This window comes from Moschus berezovskii, chromosome 4 (assembly GCF_049115385.1).
Source record: "Moschus berezovskii isolate FMDL1 chromosome 4, NW_MosBer_1.0, whole genome shotgun sequence".
Lineage (NCBI taxonomy): Eukaryota > Metazoa > Chordata > Mammalia > Artiodactyla > Moschidae > Moschus > Moschus berezovskii.
Genome location: NC_142463.1, coordinates 90950927 through 90969236, shown reverse-complemented (window position 1 = coordinate 90969236; position 18310 = coordinate 90950927). Strand labels below are relative to the sequence as shown.

The window sequence follows — 18310 nt, the reverse complement described above, 5'->3', positions numbered from 1 at the left end:
AGAGAAATCACTTTGCCTACAAAGGTCCGTCTAGTCAAGGCTATGGTTTTTCCAGTAGTCATGTACAGATGTGAGCGTTGGGCCATAAACAAGGCTGAGCATGAAAGAATTGATGATTTGAACTGTGGTGTTGGAGAAAACTCTTGAGAGTCCCTTGGACAGCAAGGAGATCAAACAGGTCAATCCTAAAGGAAATCAACCTTGACTATTCACTGGAAGTATTGATGCTGAAGCTGAAACTCCAGTACTTTGATCACCTGATGTGAAGAGCTGACTCACTGGAAAAGACCCTGATGCTGGGAAAGATTGAGGGCAGGAGGAGGAGAAGGGGACGACTGAGGATGAGATGGTTGGATGGCATCATTGACTCAGTAGACATGAGTTTGAGCAAACTCTGGGAGATAGTGAAGGACAGGAAAGACTGGTGTGTTGCAGTCCACGTGATTGCAAAGAGTCGGACACACCTTAGTGACTGAACAGCAAAAAAAACTTCTTTTTCTTCTGTGTGTTCTGTTTGCCTCTGCTAAGTCAGCAGAAAGCCAGAATATTATTACATAGTCAGTGCTCCTAGGTCCTTTCCCACCCAGTGTGACATTCTTATCTAGTCCCTGAGTGAATAAATGCTGAGGCTTCTCCATGCTGCCGACATCCCTCCATCCCTTCTTTCCATCTTCTTGCTGAGTGTTTCTAGCTCTGTGCTTCCTCTTGGCCCATCTCACTTCCTGAAACAACAATGAAGTGCATTGCTTATCTTGATGGAGCTTGGGGAGCCCTCCAGGGACAGGGGAACTAAGAGCAGCTGCACTTTCACATTCCGCCACAGAGAACTGTCCTCCCCAGACTTCTGCAAGCTTGGAGATGTGTGGACTGTGTCAGGGCTGGAAGTGAAGGCCCAGTGACGGAATCTCTCTAAGGAGACAGGGTGCCACCAGAGAAGAGAGGGAATGGATGAGTTGTGAGTTCTGGACGGTGGCTGCTACACCTGGACCTCTGGCAGGATGTGTGGCAAGAGCTAGGTGGACTGGCCCACACGGATCTTGTTGGAACACTACTCACCTTGGAGGCTCCTCTTGGAAAACGAGATGCCTGTCAACAGCACTGCCGTGTCCTTGGCCTGTGTTACCTACATCACTGTGGAGATTCTCATCGGGCTCTGCGCCATAGTAGGCAACGTGCTGGTCATCTGGGTGGTTAAACTGAACCCCAGCCTGCAGACCACCACCTTCTATTTCATTATCTCCCTAGCCCTGGCTGACATTGCTGTCGGGATGCTGGTTATGCCTTTGGCCATTGTCATCAGCCTGGGTGTCACAATCCACTTTTATAGCTGCCTTCTCATGACCTGCTTGCTGCTGATCTTCACCCATGCATCCATCATGTCCTTGCTAGCCATTGCTGTGGACCGATACCTGCGGGTCAAGCTCACAGTCAGGTAACTTGCCTAAAGAGGAGTGGTGTTGGGTGGTGATAGCCAGATCCAAGACTTTTTAAGTGGAAACAAATCCAAATTGGCCTCTTTGCTTGAAAGTGGTTCTTTTCACCATTTGATGTGTGAAGGGTTTAGCAATGATAACCAGAGACTTGGGAACAAGGAATGAAGGAATCCTCCAATCCCTCCCACACCCCACTGATATGGGAGTACCTGCTCCATATCCCCTGGGGCAGGGGCTAAAGATGATAAAAACTTGATCCATCTTTAATTAGTGAAAAATGCTCTTGGTTATTAGAAATGATAGAAACATGCTAGATGATAAGATAAGCTGAAAGGGGAAAAAAAAGAGAAATGAACTGATGGTTCTGTCCTTTACAAATGTAGGCTATTTTAAAGTTATTGTAATTTTGCTTCCTCTTCCATGATGTGAAGGGGACCAAAAAAGTTCTCCATTGCAGAAAGTAGTAACAACTTTTCGTGTGACCATGTGAACAGAACAGACTGCCAAATTATTAACTCGCAAGGTGTCCTGAATTACACTGATCTCTTGTTGCTCCTCTCTTGGGGAAAGAGCATGGTGAGGGAGCTGCAGACAACCTCGGATACAAACGAGCATTAGTTCAAATCTCCGATCTTGAGGTCTGATCTTGGGCAAGATATTTAACTTTCTGTGTCTTAGTTCTTCAGCATGGTATTGCAATGCTCTGAACTCAGACTGTCCTCCATTCAATTTCAGTTCCACCACTTTTAGCTTCTACAAGTTGCTTGTCTGTTTCACTTTTTTCGCCCATAGAATGGGGGGGATCATAATTGCACCTTCCTGGTAAGGTCAAGTGAGTTAGCACATGTAAAGCTCTTATAAAAATGTCAACAAAGAGTCTGTGCTCAGCAAATAGTAGCTGTCACTACTCTGATTTTCACCATTACCGACAATGAAATGGAGATTGTCATAAAAATACCCCCTGTTTGTCATGAGATATCATTGAGAGAAAGTTTACTGAGTACATAGCCAATACTTAATAAAATCCACTTTCTTCTTGTAGTCTGGGTAAAATGTTATCAGGATGAATAGTTTAAGGAGAAATGGTGACTTCTGATTGGGTGAGTCTTTTAAGGTCCTGGAAGAACTTCAACACAACTTTTGCAGCTCCATAGTACTCTTGCCTGGAAAATCCCATGGGTGGTGGAGCCTAGTAGGCTGCAGACCATGGGGTCGTGAAGAGTCGGACACGACTGAGCGACTTCACTTTTACTTTTCACTTTCATGCATTGGAGAAGGAAATGGCAACCCACTCCAGTATTCCTGCCTGGAGAATCCCAGGGACGGGGGAGCCTGGTGGGCTGCCATCTATGGGGTCGCACAGAGTCGGACAAGACTGAAGTGACTTAGCAGCGGACTCTAACTCAAACACCAAGTGTTTGAAAAGCATAGAGAAGCAGGGACAGACACAGGTAGAGGGGAAGTGTGGGAGAGGCAGAGTCTAAATGATGGATGTCAGCACAACAGCCAAAAAAAATAGTGCACAACATAGCAGGCAAACATGCTTTGAGCAGATTATTTCTTCTCAGGTAGGTGATCCTAGGAGACTTCAATAATTCTTACCTCCCAGGAATTGAAGAATTCTTGGGCTGGAAATGGCACTGTGAGAGGGGCATGCAAGCCCCAATTTCTGGCAACATGTTGTTGCTGTTCTTTAGTCACTTAAGTCATGTCTGACTCTTTTGCAACCCTATGGATTGTATCCCGCCAGGCTCCTCTGTCCATGGGATTCCCCAGGCAAGAATACTGGAGTGGGTTGCCATTTCCTCCTCCAGGGGAATCTTTCCAACTCAGGTATTGAATATGCATTTCCTACATGGCAGGTGAATTCTTTACCACTGAGCCAGTAGGGAGGCCCTTGGCAACATACTCCTGACGTATTGTAGATTGTACTTCTTTAGAAAAGTGCCCAGAGAACTTTGCTGGATTTTTCTCTGCTCAGCTTGTCTTCATATCCAGTAGAGTTTAGTTGAAATCACCATAGAATCCCAACAGTCCAGCTCCATTTCCCCCAACTCATTAGCAATTTCTGCTGTGAACTCACTGACTCTCTTCCGTGCAAACAGATACAGGAGAGTCACCACGCAAAGAAGAATATGGTTGGCTCTGGGCCTTTGCTGGCTGGTGTCATTCCTGGTGGGATTGACCCCCATGTTTGGCTGGAACATGAAACTGACCTCAGCAGACAAAAACCTCACCTTGCTACGCTGCCAGTTCCATTCGGTCATGAGGATGGATTACATGGTCTACTTCAGTTTCTTCATTTGGATTCTCGTTCCCCTGGTTGTCATGTGTGCCATCTACTTTGATATCTTCTACGTCATCCGGAACCGACTCAGTCAGAACTTTTCTGGCTCCAAAGAGACGGGTGCATTTTACGGACGGGAGTTCAAGACAGCCAAGTCTCTGTTCCTGGTTCTTTTCTTGTTTGCTTTGTCCTGGCTGCCTTTGTCCATCATCAACTGTATCATCTACTTTAATGGTGAAGTGCCACAAACTGTGCTGTACTTGGGCATCCTGCTGTCCCACGCTAACTCCATGATGAACCCTATCGTCTATGCTTATAAAATAAAGAAGTTCAAGGAAACCTATCTCTTGATCCTCAAAGCCTGTGTGATCTGCCAGCCCTCTAAGTCCATGGACCCAAGCACTGAGCAGACTTCTGAGTAGTTACCCGTGAAAGATGGCTGTCCATCTCACTGACCTTCAGATCCGGCATCGGCACTTGAGGGCCTTTGCACCTGGGTTGGGGCTCTCACGTCTTTGATTCCCTCTGCTGATGCGGGAAGCATTTGGCTGGCTGCCTCTATGCCCTTCCCTATGCCTTCTTTCTCTAATTCATTTTTTTTTTCATGTCCTTCTTTTCTGGGCATCTGACTTGAGGACAGTGCTCCATTGTTACTGCTACATGTCTTCTCCTCTAACAGAAGTTACGGAATCTGAAGGCTGCTTCACTGACTTACTGACTAAAGGGGACTGATGGGGCTTGACATGTACATGGTGGTGACTCCGTTCTGCTTCACTGTGGAACTAAGCAGAGAACCCTGCTTTCAGCAGTTGCCTGGAAGATGATGGAGTGCAAGGACTGAATTGAGTTTACGGGGACTTCACTTTCTGGATTCAGCTGTAAATGTATTGAGTGAATAAAAGATGATAACCAACTTTTTTATGACTCTTTGCTGAGGGTCAGGGTCAGTTGGGGCTGGAAGACTCAGCTGGCTGCTCCTGGCACTCAGCCTGCTTGATATGTGATGCCATGTGACACCTTCTCCTATAAATTCTGTGTAAATTCTGGGACCCTCACCCCTGGCCCCAGCACACTCTGCTCCTTTTTCCTGGGCTGATCAGAGTATTTCTCAGCTTTCTGAACCATTCATCAAGGGTTAGAGAAGAAACAATTCTCTCTTAGAGAGGAGTCTTAAATTATTTCCTCTGGTATTTTATTTTAATAGAAATAGTGGGAGAGGGGCAAAAAGAGGCACCAGACAGCTATTAATATTATTTGTTGAGCATGTTCTATATACTTCCCTAGTGGCTCAGGCAGTAAAGACTCTGCTTACAAAGCGGGAGACTCTGGTTCGATTCCTGGGTCAGGAAGATCTGGAGAAGGAAATGGCAACCTGCTCCAGTATTCTTGCCCGGAAAAGCCCATGGATAGAGGAACCTGGTGGGCTACAGTCTAAGGGGTCACAGAAAATCGGACACAACTGAGCGACTAACACTTTCACTTGCTATGTACTATTTGACACGCGTTCTCTCTTTTGGTCCTGATAGTCTTTAAGGTACCATCCTCACTACCATCTCTATTTTGCAGAAGAAAAAACTGAGGTACAGAGAGTTTAAGTAACTTGTCCACAATCACATAATTAATCACTATGAGCACCAGGATTTCAAGGCAGCCCTGCTTTATGGGAGAACCTAACATTCTTGCTACCTATCCTTAGACATGCAGCGGGACTTGCAATTTCTACAAAGCCCAAACTCTTAAGTTCACCTTATGTACAATTATCAGAATCACTAGTACAAGCTATGATTTGTATACTTGAGGACTGCTGGTTTTTTGTTTTTGTTTTTGCCTTAGTTGCTGTTTCCTGCTGGGACACCAGACAGGAACAGCATGCTAGTCATGTCATTTTGGCATTGTGTGTGGCCCTGGAATTTGGAGGTGGCATCTCTGATTAGGCAGTCCAAATTTGCAGCTATGGACTCTCAGTCCCAAGTCAATGCAGTACATATATTAACGTGATGAGAACAGCAAGCTGGGGATTTCAGTTAAACCACATCAGAGAGGATAAGTATACTGGAAATGTGCTTCTTATTAATTCTCAACTAGTCCTGAGAGATTATCCTGACCCTAATCTTAGGCCAGAGCCTGATAACCATATTTATCTTGTTAACATTTCACTTCAGGGAAATGTTCTTGTGTCTCCTTTTGTCAGCCCAGGCAGAATCAACACTATCTGGGATGTTTAAAGTTTGCATGTTCTTTTCTACTAATGCCAAACCCAGTTGGTCACCCCACCCACCCACTTCCTGGTACCATTCACACTCCTGTGTTAGAGGAAGAAGACTGGAATGCCCACCCCCATTCCTGAGGGTCCCTGGATATAGAAGGGGACTTTTGTCCCCCATCAAACATTTTGGGGGATCTTTTTTGTTTCAAAAAACCAAATCTCTGCCACCTCCAGTTTTTTCTTAATGGTATCCCTTTGTTTGATTTCAACCTTTTACCCCTGTATTAATTTTTATGGTTTAGTGAAAATGCTCCTCCAGGATGAGGCCCTGGGTTTACTTGGGGGTGATGGGTGTTCCTGGCACACTGGTCTGCCAACAACTCACCTTTGTCCAATTTGAGACTTGAGGGACATGCTGGTTATTTCTCAGCCTCTAACCCACTTGCTGTAGCAACATTTGAGCTATGCCTTTTTTGGAAGACTTGATTTAAAGGAACTGATCATTTGGTGTCATCAGACAAGCTGAAGCTTCTGAGTTTCAGAAAAACTTATATTTCCCTTTTTCCTCCTCCCCTCCTTTTCTCTCTTTTCCTTTCTGATATTCACTGCTTAGCAAACCCATTGAAAGCTTGTAGGAATTCATATCTTGGGAGTCATTGAGAATCTCTTGAGCTCAGGGGCTCTACCAGCCCAGAGGAGGCCTTTCAATGAAGTATATTTGGGCCTGAACTCAAAAAAGAGGAAGCAAGACTCACTGGTGAGGAGTTGGCCTAGAGGTAGTGAGAACCACCCTGGTCTCAGGTTTAAAGATTAGTGTCACAGGAGTTTCCCTGAGTCTGTCTCCTGGCTCCTCCCTTCAGCTAAACATTGTCAAAGGTGGCTGTTGGGCTTTCATTTTAAAAGAATAAGGTAAAGGGACCACCCAGACAAAATCAAGGTTTTCTTCCTCCTCCTTCTCCACACAGATTCACTGGACCAAAGGCAGATACTGAGTAGTTGGCTTATTTCCCTGATTTTTTTTTTCTTTTTATTAACAGTAGAAATAAGTGAAGGCCAACAAAATGAGAACAAATGAAGGCTATTTATTCTGAGCTTTCTAGAGCGAAGGAATCAGCCACTAAGATTTAGTCACTAGGCCGTGTCTAACTCTTTGTGACTCCATGAACAAGAATACTAGAGTGGGTAGCTGCTCCCTTTTCCAGGGAATCTTCCCAACCCAGGGACTGAACCCAGGTCCCTTGAATTGCAGGCAGATCCCTTAGCCTCTGAGCCACCAGGGAAACCACTGCCCCTTGCTCTCTGACAGAGTCTCAAAGACAGGAGAAGAGTGGGATGGTTTTATAGTGGAAGAAAGAAGGCTTCAGGTGCACCTGACAGGAGACCATTGGTCTGGGAGACTGCAGTGGGCTAACTAAAAGTGGGGCTTCTTGCGTGGTGAGTTAGGGGGCATACTTTACTTTCTCTGGTTGGTCTTTAGTTGGAAGCAGGACAAAAATTAGGGATGCTGTCAGTTATTCATCTAGCCCTGGCCATGCGGGGCCAATTGTTACAGGGATTATTGTTTGGCTTTCTGGATTGTTACTAGAAATAATGGTCTGACTTCCGATCTGTCTGGTTTATATCAGGCTGGCTTCCTGGGCCAGTTACTATAGATAAGGGGCTGGTTTCCTGGGCTGGTTGTGGGCCAGACTTCTATTTTTATATATGGTTTGGCCATGGTCCACTTGTACCTTCTGTTTATTAGAACTAAATGCACATTTTCTACAGAAACTCTGCCCTTAGTTACTATAATGGGTATGATGGGAACGGGAAAAGTCGGGTTGCATCTTGCCCCGGCCATGCGGTGGACATGGCATATGTAAAGTCTCTTTGCCATCTCTGAAGTGCTCTACAGTTTTACAGTCTTATTACTACTGGGGAAGCAGAATCAAGTGATGGACAGCAGTTTTTTCTTTCAGATTTACCATTAGCTCATGGTGGCTATAGTAGCTGTATGAATTTAAACTTAGCCTTATTTAAACTAAGCCTCAATTTTTCTTATTTTTAAAGTGACACTAGTAATATCTGTGTCAATGTTTCACTTGTTTTCTTGCTTTTTACTTTTTATTATGAAAAATTTCAAACACACAACAGTGGAGAGACTAGAATAGCAAAGGCTCGTATAACTATTATCTTGCTTTAATAATGATCGGCTCACAGCCAACCTTGTTTCATTAATGGCCCCTCCCCACTTGACCTGATTATTTTGAAATTTTGGACATCAAATTATTTCATCTGTCAGCATTTTGGTTTGTATTTTTAAAAGGTATTTCAAAATGTAGCTTATTCTTATTACCCGTTTACTTTCTTATTTACATATCAAATAGAGTGAAAATTAATTCTCCCCCTAAGAGGGAGCACGAGAACTAATCATACCAAATAACAGTCAGAATGCTAATAGATGCGTCTGTTTATTCTCTGCACTCTGAGCCTGTCATTTGCTTTAGAGTGTTACTTTTCCATGTCTTGGGTATTTTCCTGATATCTGTGCACAATCTTCTTTGGTTAGCACTTTCTTTGGTTTCACGGTACAAGCTCTGAGCAATTCTGAATGTTTTATATGTGGTTTTCTCAGAGATAAGGGCCTACTTAAAAAAACCCCACAATATCAATATTAATTATTGATTGTGATTTAATGAAACACCCCAAACTTAGAGGCTTAACATGATAATTCTTTATCATCTCTTGTGGTTTTGATGGGTCAGGAATTCAGGAGCATCTTGGTTGGGCAGTTCATGCTTGAGGTCTCTCACAAAGTTGCTGGGTCTGCATTCATCTGGAGGTTTGATGGTGCTGGAGGATTTACTTTCAAGGCGGGTCGTCCACGTCTAGCAAGCTGGTTCCTTTCCTCATGGCCTTTCCACAGTTCCACTTGAGAGTCCCCACATGTGGCAGCTGACTTCTGAAAGAAAGAAAGAAAGCAGTACAACCTCTGAGGTGGAAGTTGCACATCTTTTATGATCTAGCCTTGGAAGCCATATGCCATCACTTCTGTATTTTATGGATCACCTGGGCCAGCCCTGATTCAAGTCTGGAGGGAATTACACAGTGGCACGTATATTAGGAGCCATCTTAAGAGGTGGGCTATGACAATGTCATTATCACATCTGGATAAAAGTGTAACAGTGTTTCCTCTATTCTCACTTTAAAAAAAATTATTTTTAATTGGAGGAAAATTGCTTTACAATGTTGTGTTGGTTTCTGCCATACAGCAGTGAAAATCAGCCATAATTATACACATGTTGCCTTCCTCTCGAGCTGCCTGTCCCTCTCCGCATGCCGCCCCTCTAGGCCATCACAGAGTGCAGGCTGGGCTCCCTGTGTCATACAGCAACTTCTCACCAGCCATCTATTTTACACAGGGCAGTGTGCATATGTCAATGCTGCTCTCTGCGTTCGTCCCACTCTCTCCTTCCCCCACGGTGTCCACAGCAATAATTTCTTAATATCATCATCTATCTAGTCACTGTCCAAATTTTCTCACTTGTTTGCTTCTGTCAGGATCCAAAACCCAGAATTTTCTCGTATCACCAAGTTCCATATATTACAATTTGTTAGTATGTTTCTCTTGCATGCGTGCTCAGTTGCTTCAGCCATGTCTGACTCTTTGCTGTCCTATGGACTGTAGCCCACCAGGCTCCTCTGTCCATGGGATTCTCCAGGCAAGAATACTGGAGTGGGCTGCTGTGCCCTCCTCCAGGGAGTATGTCTCTTAAGCCCCTTTGAATCTATAGAGTCCTGCTTCCTTTTGTCCCCCTGGCAGTTTAATTGTTGACCTCACGAAGGTTTCTTGAGGAATAAATGAAGCAATATAAGCAAAATCCCTCCCGTGATGCAGGCCTGCTGCTGGCCCAATGCTGACTTGGTGTGAATAGAGAAAGGCTCTCCTTGCTCAGGAGAGGACATTATTGAAAACCTGGACAATCACCACATCCAACCCTTGATGAGAAGTGCTAGCTCTGGGTGTGATACATAAGTATTCAGCTTAAATTCACCTGAGTGTGGTTCCATAATTCAAACTTTAAAAATCAGTAGCCAGACCATATGGGTCCCATGTGGAATCAGGGGAGGCTTCTATCGCACGGACAGCCCTGATGTGTTCCAAGAAGGCTTTCAAGGTGTCTGTAGGCTGCAGCCTGGCTATTGATGCCCCAGAACCCACACTTTCACCTGCTCACATGCTCCGGTTGCCAGCATGTCTGCTTCAGGCTCTACCCTCTAGCCACATTCCCTGGAAGAGTCTCCTGGAAGGCAGGATAGTTATGAATGTCCTTATTGGTCTTCCTCTCAGCTAAACAGGAATTGGGCCTCCAAGAGTGGTGAACAAGACAAGAGGCCTGACCTTGGATGGTGCCTGGGTGGTGCAGGACAGGGCACAGTTGCAAAGATGAAGGTGTGTCAGTGATGGTTTGGACTCATGTGCCCTTCTGAGTGTGCCTTGTGTGCCAGAGTGGATGCATCCAGGAGGGAGAGCTCCTCTGTGTTTTGGGCTCTACCAGGAAGCCCAGAATTTTATCATTTTACTCTGTAAGTAAGTTTATGTCTGCAGATGGTTTCCCTCTGCTGAAGCGCCCTTGTGCAGTGCGCAACGGGGATACCTGCACAGAGCAGCACTTCTTGGATTATCTGGTTGGTCCTTCTTTTCCTGGTCTCTCCAAAGAGGATAAAAGCATCTTCAGCTCAAAGCTCTCTGTTTCCTTTATACAGATCCAGGATTCCTAAGGCCCCTGGGTCCATCTGGTCATCCCAGTTGAAGACTCACTTCTTTCCAGTCATGAGGCTCTTCATTCTGCTCTCTTTGACTGTCTTTTCAGGTAAGAGATGGGGAAGGATCATCTCCAGGCCTCCAAGCTTCCCAGAGGCTATGCATCCTAACCCTGAACTTAGTGCTTTTCCTTTCCTACCTGCAGTTCCTGCTTATTAATAAGTGCAGGCCACCGAAGGAGCTGGGTGGGAAAATAAAAGGTGGTGAAATAATAAATCTTGTCCAAATTAGTCCTTGTTCTTCAGGCTGATAAAGGGTTGTGGGGAATTTGAAACCCTGAGCTAAAATGAGGGCTCTGTATTCTCAGTGTAAGTTCCCCTTCCCTTTCCCCTTCTTCCTTTTAAAACATTTGTGGGAGGAGGGAGGTGGGAGGGGGGTTCAGGAGGGGGAACTTATGTAAACCCGGGGCGAATTCATGTCAATGTATGGCAAAACCAACCAATATAATATTGTAAAATAATTTGCCTCCAATAAAAAATAAATTAATTACAAAAAAAATAAAAAAAGACAAAACAAACAAAAAAAAACAAAACATTTGTGCTGATATATGAGGACGGGACTTCCCACTTTCTGCACGTACCTGACCCCAAAGATGAGAAGGTCAGAGGATCAGGCTGGGCCCAGCTCTGCCCGCCTCCAGCCTTGTGATCTCTGAAGTTACTGCACCTCTCTCTGGGTCAGCATCCAGGCTGGTAAACTGATTATCACATGATCTTTCTCATGGGGTCCATATGAGAACAGAATATCATAGCCTGTCAAGTGACATCAAGACACGAGTCTGCTTTGTGGGCTGGTCACACCCACCGCAGGCTACTCTGGAGGCAGCTCTGAGGGGCCCCAGTGTGCATCTGGAAGGCGAAGGGAGGGCTGGGCTCTCTTAGCCATCTCATCTCCTTGGTCAATCACTTCCCCAGCCACCGTCAAGCTGGATGAGGCCTGCATGACTTCCTTTTTATGCAACATTTTGAGATGACAGAGGTGCCCACACCGGTCTGGCACAGAGGAAACATGAAGTTCTTAGCCCCTGAGGATAGAACAGAACTGGATGCCTCTGGCTTCAGTCCTGTACAGCCAGCAGAAGCCTCAAAACTGCCTTACTTTTTCTTTTTCTAAATAAAAAAAATTTTTTTTATTGAAGTATAGTTGATTTGGGGCTTCCCTGGTGGCTCAGCAGTAAAGAATCTGCATGCAATGCAGGAGCTGCAGGTTCAATCCCTGGGTTGGGAAGATCGCCTGGAAGAGGGCATGCAACCCACTCCAGTATTCTTGCCTGGAGAATCCTATGGACCGAGGAGCCTGGCGGGCTACAGTCCATGGGGTCGGGTCGCAAAGAGCCGGACACCACTGAGCAACTGAATGAACACACACACACACACACACACACATTCTTTTTCAGGTTCTTTTTCATTATAGATTATTACAAGATACTGAATATAACTCCTTGTGCTATACAATAGGCCTCTGTTGTTTAGCTGTTTATATACAGCAGTGTGTATCTGTTAGTCCCAAACTCCTAATCCGCTCCCCCCCATCCTTTCCCCTTTGGTAACGGTAGTGTTTTCTATGTCTGTGAGTTTGTTTCTGTCTCAAACCTCCTTACTTTCCTTTCAAGTGTGCCGAGGTGAAGTGGGGCAGGGAGTGGGGAGCCAGGGACGGAGACTCTACTAACAGTGAGCCTCAGGCTCTTCAACCTTCCCCCCAAGCAACACACGTGGCCTCCTAAAGTCTTTCGGGGGGCATGCGTGTTTCACCTGCTCTTAGAGCAGGAAGAATGCTTCTCCAGGTTTGCTGTGTTAGTTTGCTAGGCCTCTTGTAACAATCCCAGACTGTGTGGCTTCAACAACAGATGCTTGTTTCCTTACAGTGATGGAGGCTAAAAGTCCAAGATTAAGGTGTCAGCAGGTTTGGTTTCTCCTGAGATCTCTCTCCTTGGCTTGCAGAGGACCACCTTCTCACTGTCCTCAAAGTCATCCCTCTGTCGCCTGTGTCCGGATCTCCGTTTCTATTAGGACACCAGTCAGATTGGATTGGGGCCTATTCTAATGACCCTACTTTAACTTCATTACCTCTTTAAAGGTTCTAAATCCAAATACAGTCACATTCTAAAGTACCGAGTGGGGCTTCCATGGTGGCTCAGTGGTTGAGAATCCACCCGCCAGTGCAGGAGACAGGTTCAATCCTTCCCAGATGAGGTTCAATCCTTCCCAGATAAGGGAAGGTCCCAAATGCTGTGAAGTAATGAAGCCCATGGGCCACAACTATTAAGCCTGTGCTCTAGAGCCTGGGAGCTGAAACTGCTGAAGCCTGCATGCCCTAGAGCCCGTGCTCCATGACAAGAGAAGCCGCCACAGTGAGAAGCTTGAGTACCGCAACTAGAGAGTAGCCCCCTCTCACCGCGACTGGAGAAAGTCCACATGCAACAGTGAAGACCCAGCACAGCCAAAAATAAATAAATAAGATTTTTTAAAAAAGCACTGGGTGGTTACCACTTCATTGAAACATGTATATTATCATATGCGAAACGAATCGCCAGTCCAGTTTTGATGCATGATACAGGATGCTCGGGGCTGGTGCACTGGGATGACCCAGAGGGATGGGATGGGAGGAAGGTGGGAGGGGGTTCAGGATGGGGAAACACATGTATACCTGGGGCAGATTCATATCAATGTATGGCAAAACCAATACAATAATGTAATTAGCCTCCAATTAAAATAAATAAATTAAAAAAAAACATATAAATTTTAGGGGAACACTGTTCAACCTCTAACAGTTAGTTGCCAACTCCCAAACAGGCAAAAATCTGCCTCCAATGCTTGAAGTAATTTTCCTCCAGGCTACAGGGGCTGAGACGTGTTTAAATGAACAATGGTGTTTGTCTGTGTGTGTTTTCACAGATGCCATGGTCATGGACGAGAAGGTCAAGGAAAGCTTTGTGCTGGACACAGCTTCCGCCATCTGCAACTACAACACCCACTATAAGGACCACCCCAAGTACTGGTGCCGAGGCTATTTCCGGGACTACTGCAACATCATCGCCTTCACACCCAACAGCACCGACCGCGTGGCCCTAAGGGACACAGGAAACCAACTTATTGTCACTGTGTCCTGCCTGACCAAGGAGGATACGGGCTGGTACTGGTGTGGCATCCAGCGTGGCTTTGCCAGAGATGACATGGACTTTACAGAGCTGGTTGTGACCGATGACAGAAGAGCCATCACCAACAATTTCTGGTCCGGGCAAGGTAAGGAACCTGTTGTGGGTCTAGCTGGGTGTGAACCCACGGAGGTGGGTGGGAGCTGGTGAAGTAAATACTCATTGAGCACCAACTTGGTTCTCTGGGTTAACCTGGTCCCTCCCTCCCTCCAGAGTTGGGTGGCTGCTGATGGTGCTGACGATTAACTGGGAATTTGGGGGAAGAGGAGGGTGCCTGGGCCCCAGGGTGCTCTTAAGGACCTCTCTCCCCTCACAGCCATCTGATTTGGGCAGCTCACTGGTGTGAGAGCTTTGCCTTGTGAACTAGAATCTTGAATATTCACTTCTTGAGAGGTGGCTGAGGCTATAAAAAGTGGTCTAGGCACCTGGATGGGCTTCCCAGGTGGCCCTAGTGGTAAAGAACCCGCCTGTCAATGCAGGAGATGTAACAACCGCAGGCTCGATCCCTGGGTCTGGAAGATCCCCTGGAGAAGGGAATGGCAACCCACTCCAGTATTCTTGCCTGGAGGATCCCATGGACACAGGAGCCTGGTGGGCTACAGTCCATAGGGTCGCAAAGAGTTGGACATGACTGAAGTGACTAAGCAAGCACACAGGCACCTGGGCAAGTACCCTCAAAAACTGTGCACTTAAATAATTTTATAATATACAGATATAAATATGGTCCAAGAGGTCAATGCTTTCTTTTAAGGGGTACACTTTGCTCCTGGAGGCAGCTGGAAGGGGATGGGTGGAACAGCCTGGAGGGGCAAGTCTGTCTAAGCCAGTATGTTGCTCCTTTGGGCTAGGCGGAAGGGATAGGGGCTCCGTTTGCTCCCAAAGTCCTTCTGTCCAAAGTTGAAAACCTCCCTTTACACCAGAAAACCTCTCTCAGGCACATTGCTCTACATTTTTTTCCTTCCTTTTTTTCCCCCCTCCTGTGGCTTCTCCTTATTTCCATTTCTAAAAGGGATGTCTTGGGCTCCCTGGTGGCTCAGTGGATAAGAATCCTCCTGCCAATGCAGGAGGCACGGGTTCAATCCCTGGTCTAGGAAGATCCCACAAACCGTGAACCTGGAACCGTAGCTACTTAAGCCCATGAGCCCTGAAGCCAGTGCTCTGCAACAAGAGAAGCCACTGCAATGAGAGGCCCATGTACCTCAAATAAGAGTAGACTCCACTTGCCGCAATTAGAGAAAAGCCCTCACAGCAATGAAGATCCAGCACAGCCAAAAATAAATAAATAAATAAAAATTAGAAGGGGAATCTTTTTCTAGCTTCATCAGAGGACAATGCCAGTAGGAAAACACAGCAAAGGGCATAAGGGAGGCTCAGGGAAGCCTCCTCCTGACACTGGAGAGCCTTGCTCACATTTGACCGGTTGGTAATGTCTTCAGCACACATCTTACTGAAAGCGTGACATCCTTCACACCTATCGTGTTTCTACTTTGTGTGGTTCTGCTTTTACTTGAGTGTGTAGTCTGTCCTGAGTTTTAGGCTCAGGATGAGAGAAGTCCCACCTAAATGAGCTCCTCAGTTTAAATGAAACGTAGACACACACCCCATCCCCTGATCTTCTCACAGGGGGCAAGGCGGGTGACCGTGGTGGCCCTTCTCTTGCTGGATTTTGATAGGTGTCAGAAACACAATGTGGCAATGATGTTACCTACTGATCAGTTCCTTAAGGACAGGACTGGCCCTCTGGTGCCTCTGATGGTCCCCTCTCATAGCCGTCAGCCTCTCTAACTAAAGGCCATATTTAGTCAGCATAGAACCTTTCTGCAAATCTGGAAAAGGTGCCCTTCCTCCCAGTTCATGGAACTCAATGGCAGGATATATGGTTTGGCAAACAGTGTATGGGCTGAATTTCAGCCCTTGCTTGTTCCATCTGCTTTCTGCCTTGTCCGGGATTCCGGATAGCTCAGTTGGTAAAGAATCTGCCCACAATGCAAGAGACCCCGTTTGATTCCTGGGTCAGAAGGATCCTCTGGAGAAGGGATAGGCTACCCACTCCAGTATTCTTGGGCTTTCCTGGTGGCTCAGCTGTAAAAGAATCCACCTGCAATGTGGGAGACTTGGGTTTGATCCTTGGGTTGGGAGGATCTCTTGGAGAAGGGAACTGCTACCCACTCCAGCATTCTGGCCTGGAGAATTCCACGGACTGTATAGTCTATGGGGTTGCAAAGAGTCAGACACGACTAGTGACTTTCACTCACTCTGCCCTGTGCAGGTGAACTTAACCCAGTATTCCCCCAGGGCACTCACTCTCTGGAGACTGAGAGAAGGATAGGCAGAGGTGCAGAGATGCAGAAGGCAAAGGAAGGGCCTGAGGTTGAGCCTTATTTGACTCTCAACAAATCCTTTCTGACACAGACCTATCGGGCAACAAGAACAGAAGCTGCAGGGCTTCCAAGGTTGTCCACAAGGCAGATCACTCCAGGTGAGCAACTTTACGGGACAAGTGGACTTGGGGTGGGCAGTAACAATGCAACATGGCAGTGGGTTTGCACCCTCTACTTATCAGCTGTGTATTGTTTTCTCCTCTTGAACTATCCATCTTCAGAGTGACTGTTTGCTTTCTTTCAAAAGAATACAGTTTAGGACTCTTGATTGAAAGCAGCAAAAATGCCCTCTAGCTATTTTGATTAAAGAGATTTCATCATAAGGAGAAAGCAGTATCTGATGAAATGCAGAGGCAGAGATGTGGTCGCCCTCAGAAATGGGGAGCATCATTAGGATTTATCTCTGTCTTCAATCTGCTTCACTTTTGCGTGTTTGCTTCTTCTCTCTCCCCACTGCCCTACTATATTTCTTTTTTTTTTTTCTGCCCTGGGAGAAAATAATCCACTTGTAGCTGCTGAGTTTATTTTCCCCTGTTCCCCCAGCCTAAGATCACATCCTCCCACTCCCATGTTAGTCTCCGAGGAGGGGGCCGGGCCTGGCTTGGTGTCAGACAGCCACCCCAGGTCCAATCATGTGTGATCACGTGTGATCTGGAGGAGATGGGTGCTCTTAAAGAATCTGCAGGGGCTGCTGGAACTGGGTGGGAGCAGGGGCTGGGAGAGGGGATGGGTCCCAGGAAAGGGGATCCTGAGTAGAGAACCTAAACGTGGTTTCTTCCAAGAGATACGGACACTGTCTGTGATTCCTTCCAGGATGTCCATTCTCATCATTTGCATACTCATCACGGGCTTAGGGCTCATCTCCATATTCAGTCGTTTGTCCCGAAGGAGGAGAAACCAAAGAAACAGAAGGGGTAGGTAGAAGTTTGGGGCAGGGGTGGTGGAAATTGGGGAGAATGAAAGGGGTCAAGGAACAGCTCTCAAATGGGTGAACGTGATCCTCCTCCTATTGCCTGGATCCCTGGATTCGCATGCAGCCTGCCCCCGGGCTGAGGGCAGTGCTGCTTCATGGTCACAAAGGCACCCTGAGAGGTGGCAGAGAGCACTGTGGAGGCATGTGCAGACCAGGGAGGAGGGGGACTGAGACACCGGGGAGCTTCTGGGGCACCTGGCCAAGCAGGCATAGAGAGGTCTTGAGAAGAGGGGCTGGGAGTGGTCGGGAGTGGAAAAGGACAAGCCCAAGGGCCTCAGGCCTGGCCTCGAACCACGGGAGGAGTGGCCCTTAAGCTTTTGTGCCTCCTTCTTCCCTTGGGCGATTGCAGGTAAAGGCCTAACGAGAAACCAGAAAACCAGCCAAGCTTCTGTGAGCCCCACACCCCTGGTAAGTTCCCTCCTCGACTCTTCTATCTTGGGTTCCGCACCCACTGCTCCCTGACCTACAGGGCTCCCTGTTCCTAAACATAGGGACTGTGCTCAGAAGAGGGTATGTAGATATGCCCACCTTTCCTGTGGGGCTGCTTCAGAGAAGCCAGAATCCCCAAGGCCACCACGTGGGGAATCGGCTATCCTCTCAAGTGGACACACAGGGTAGAGACAGCATCAGACACAAGTGCCACTAGTTGGCTAATAGGTTTTTGTTTGTTTTTATGCTCAGAAGCCACAGAAATACCTTGGGCAATGGAGAGACTGTGGGTATAACTATAAAACAAACTCCAACCTCCTCTGGGTATGGAAATGTAGAAAACAACATTTTGGAGGATGAGAGAACACAAACAAACCAGAAACATCTGTTAATAAAACACAAGGGTCTATAGTCAGACAAATCTGAAGCCCAAAGCTTGGTGATAATTTGGCTCCGGGGCCAGAGCAGGAGCTCTAAGAACTCAAAGCAGTGGCTCCCATGGCATTCCTGGCTTTTTGCCATCTAAGAGCTGTGGAGGTGTGGGATATAGACAAAGCAACATCTTGCTTGGTTTTGCCCAAGATCACACCTTTTGGGGGGCTTCCCAGGGGTCTCAGACGGTAAACAATCTGCCTGCAATGCA

The 18310-nt window shown here is 46.6% G+C and overlaps 2 protein-coding genes across 2 annotated transcripts; both read left to right on the top strand.

Moving 5' to 3' along the window:
• Nucleotides 1-779: 779 nt before the first annotated feature.
• Nucleotides 780-4627, top strand: ADORA3 (adenosine A3 receptor). The gene is made up of 2 exons (XM_055403650.2): nucleotides 780-1432; nucleotides 3539-4627. The coding sequence occupies exons 1-2, from the start codon at nucleotides 1083-1085 to the stop codon at nucleotides 4140-4142; spliced, it is 954 nt and encodes a 317-aa protein (XP_055259625.2). The 5' UTR covers nucleotides 780-1082; the 3' UTR covers nucleotides 4143-4627.
• Nucleotides 4628-13564: 8937 nt separating this feature from the next.
• Nucleotides 13565-17265, top strand: TMIGD3 (transmembrane and immunoglobulin domain containing 3). Its single transcript, XM_055403649.2, has 3 exons — nucleotides 13565-13972; nucleotides 16297-16363; nucleotides 17079-17265. The coding sequence occupies exons 1-3, from the start codon at nucleotides 13630-13632 to the stop codon at nucleotides 17185-17187; spliced, it is 519 nt and encodes a 172-aa protein (XP_055259624.2). The 5' UTR covers nucleotides 13565-13629; the 3' UTR covers nucleotides 17188-17265.
• Nucleotides 17266-18310: the final 1045 nt, after the last annotated feature.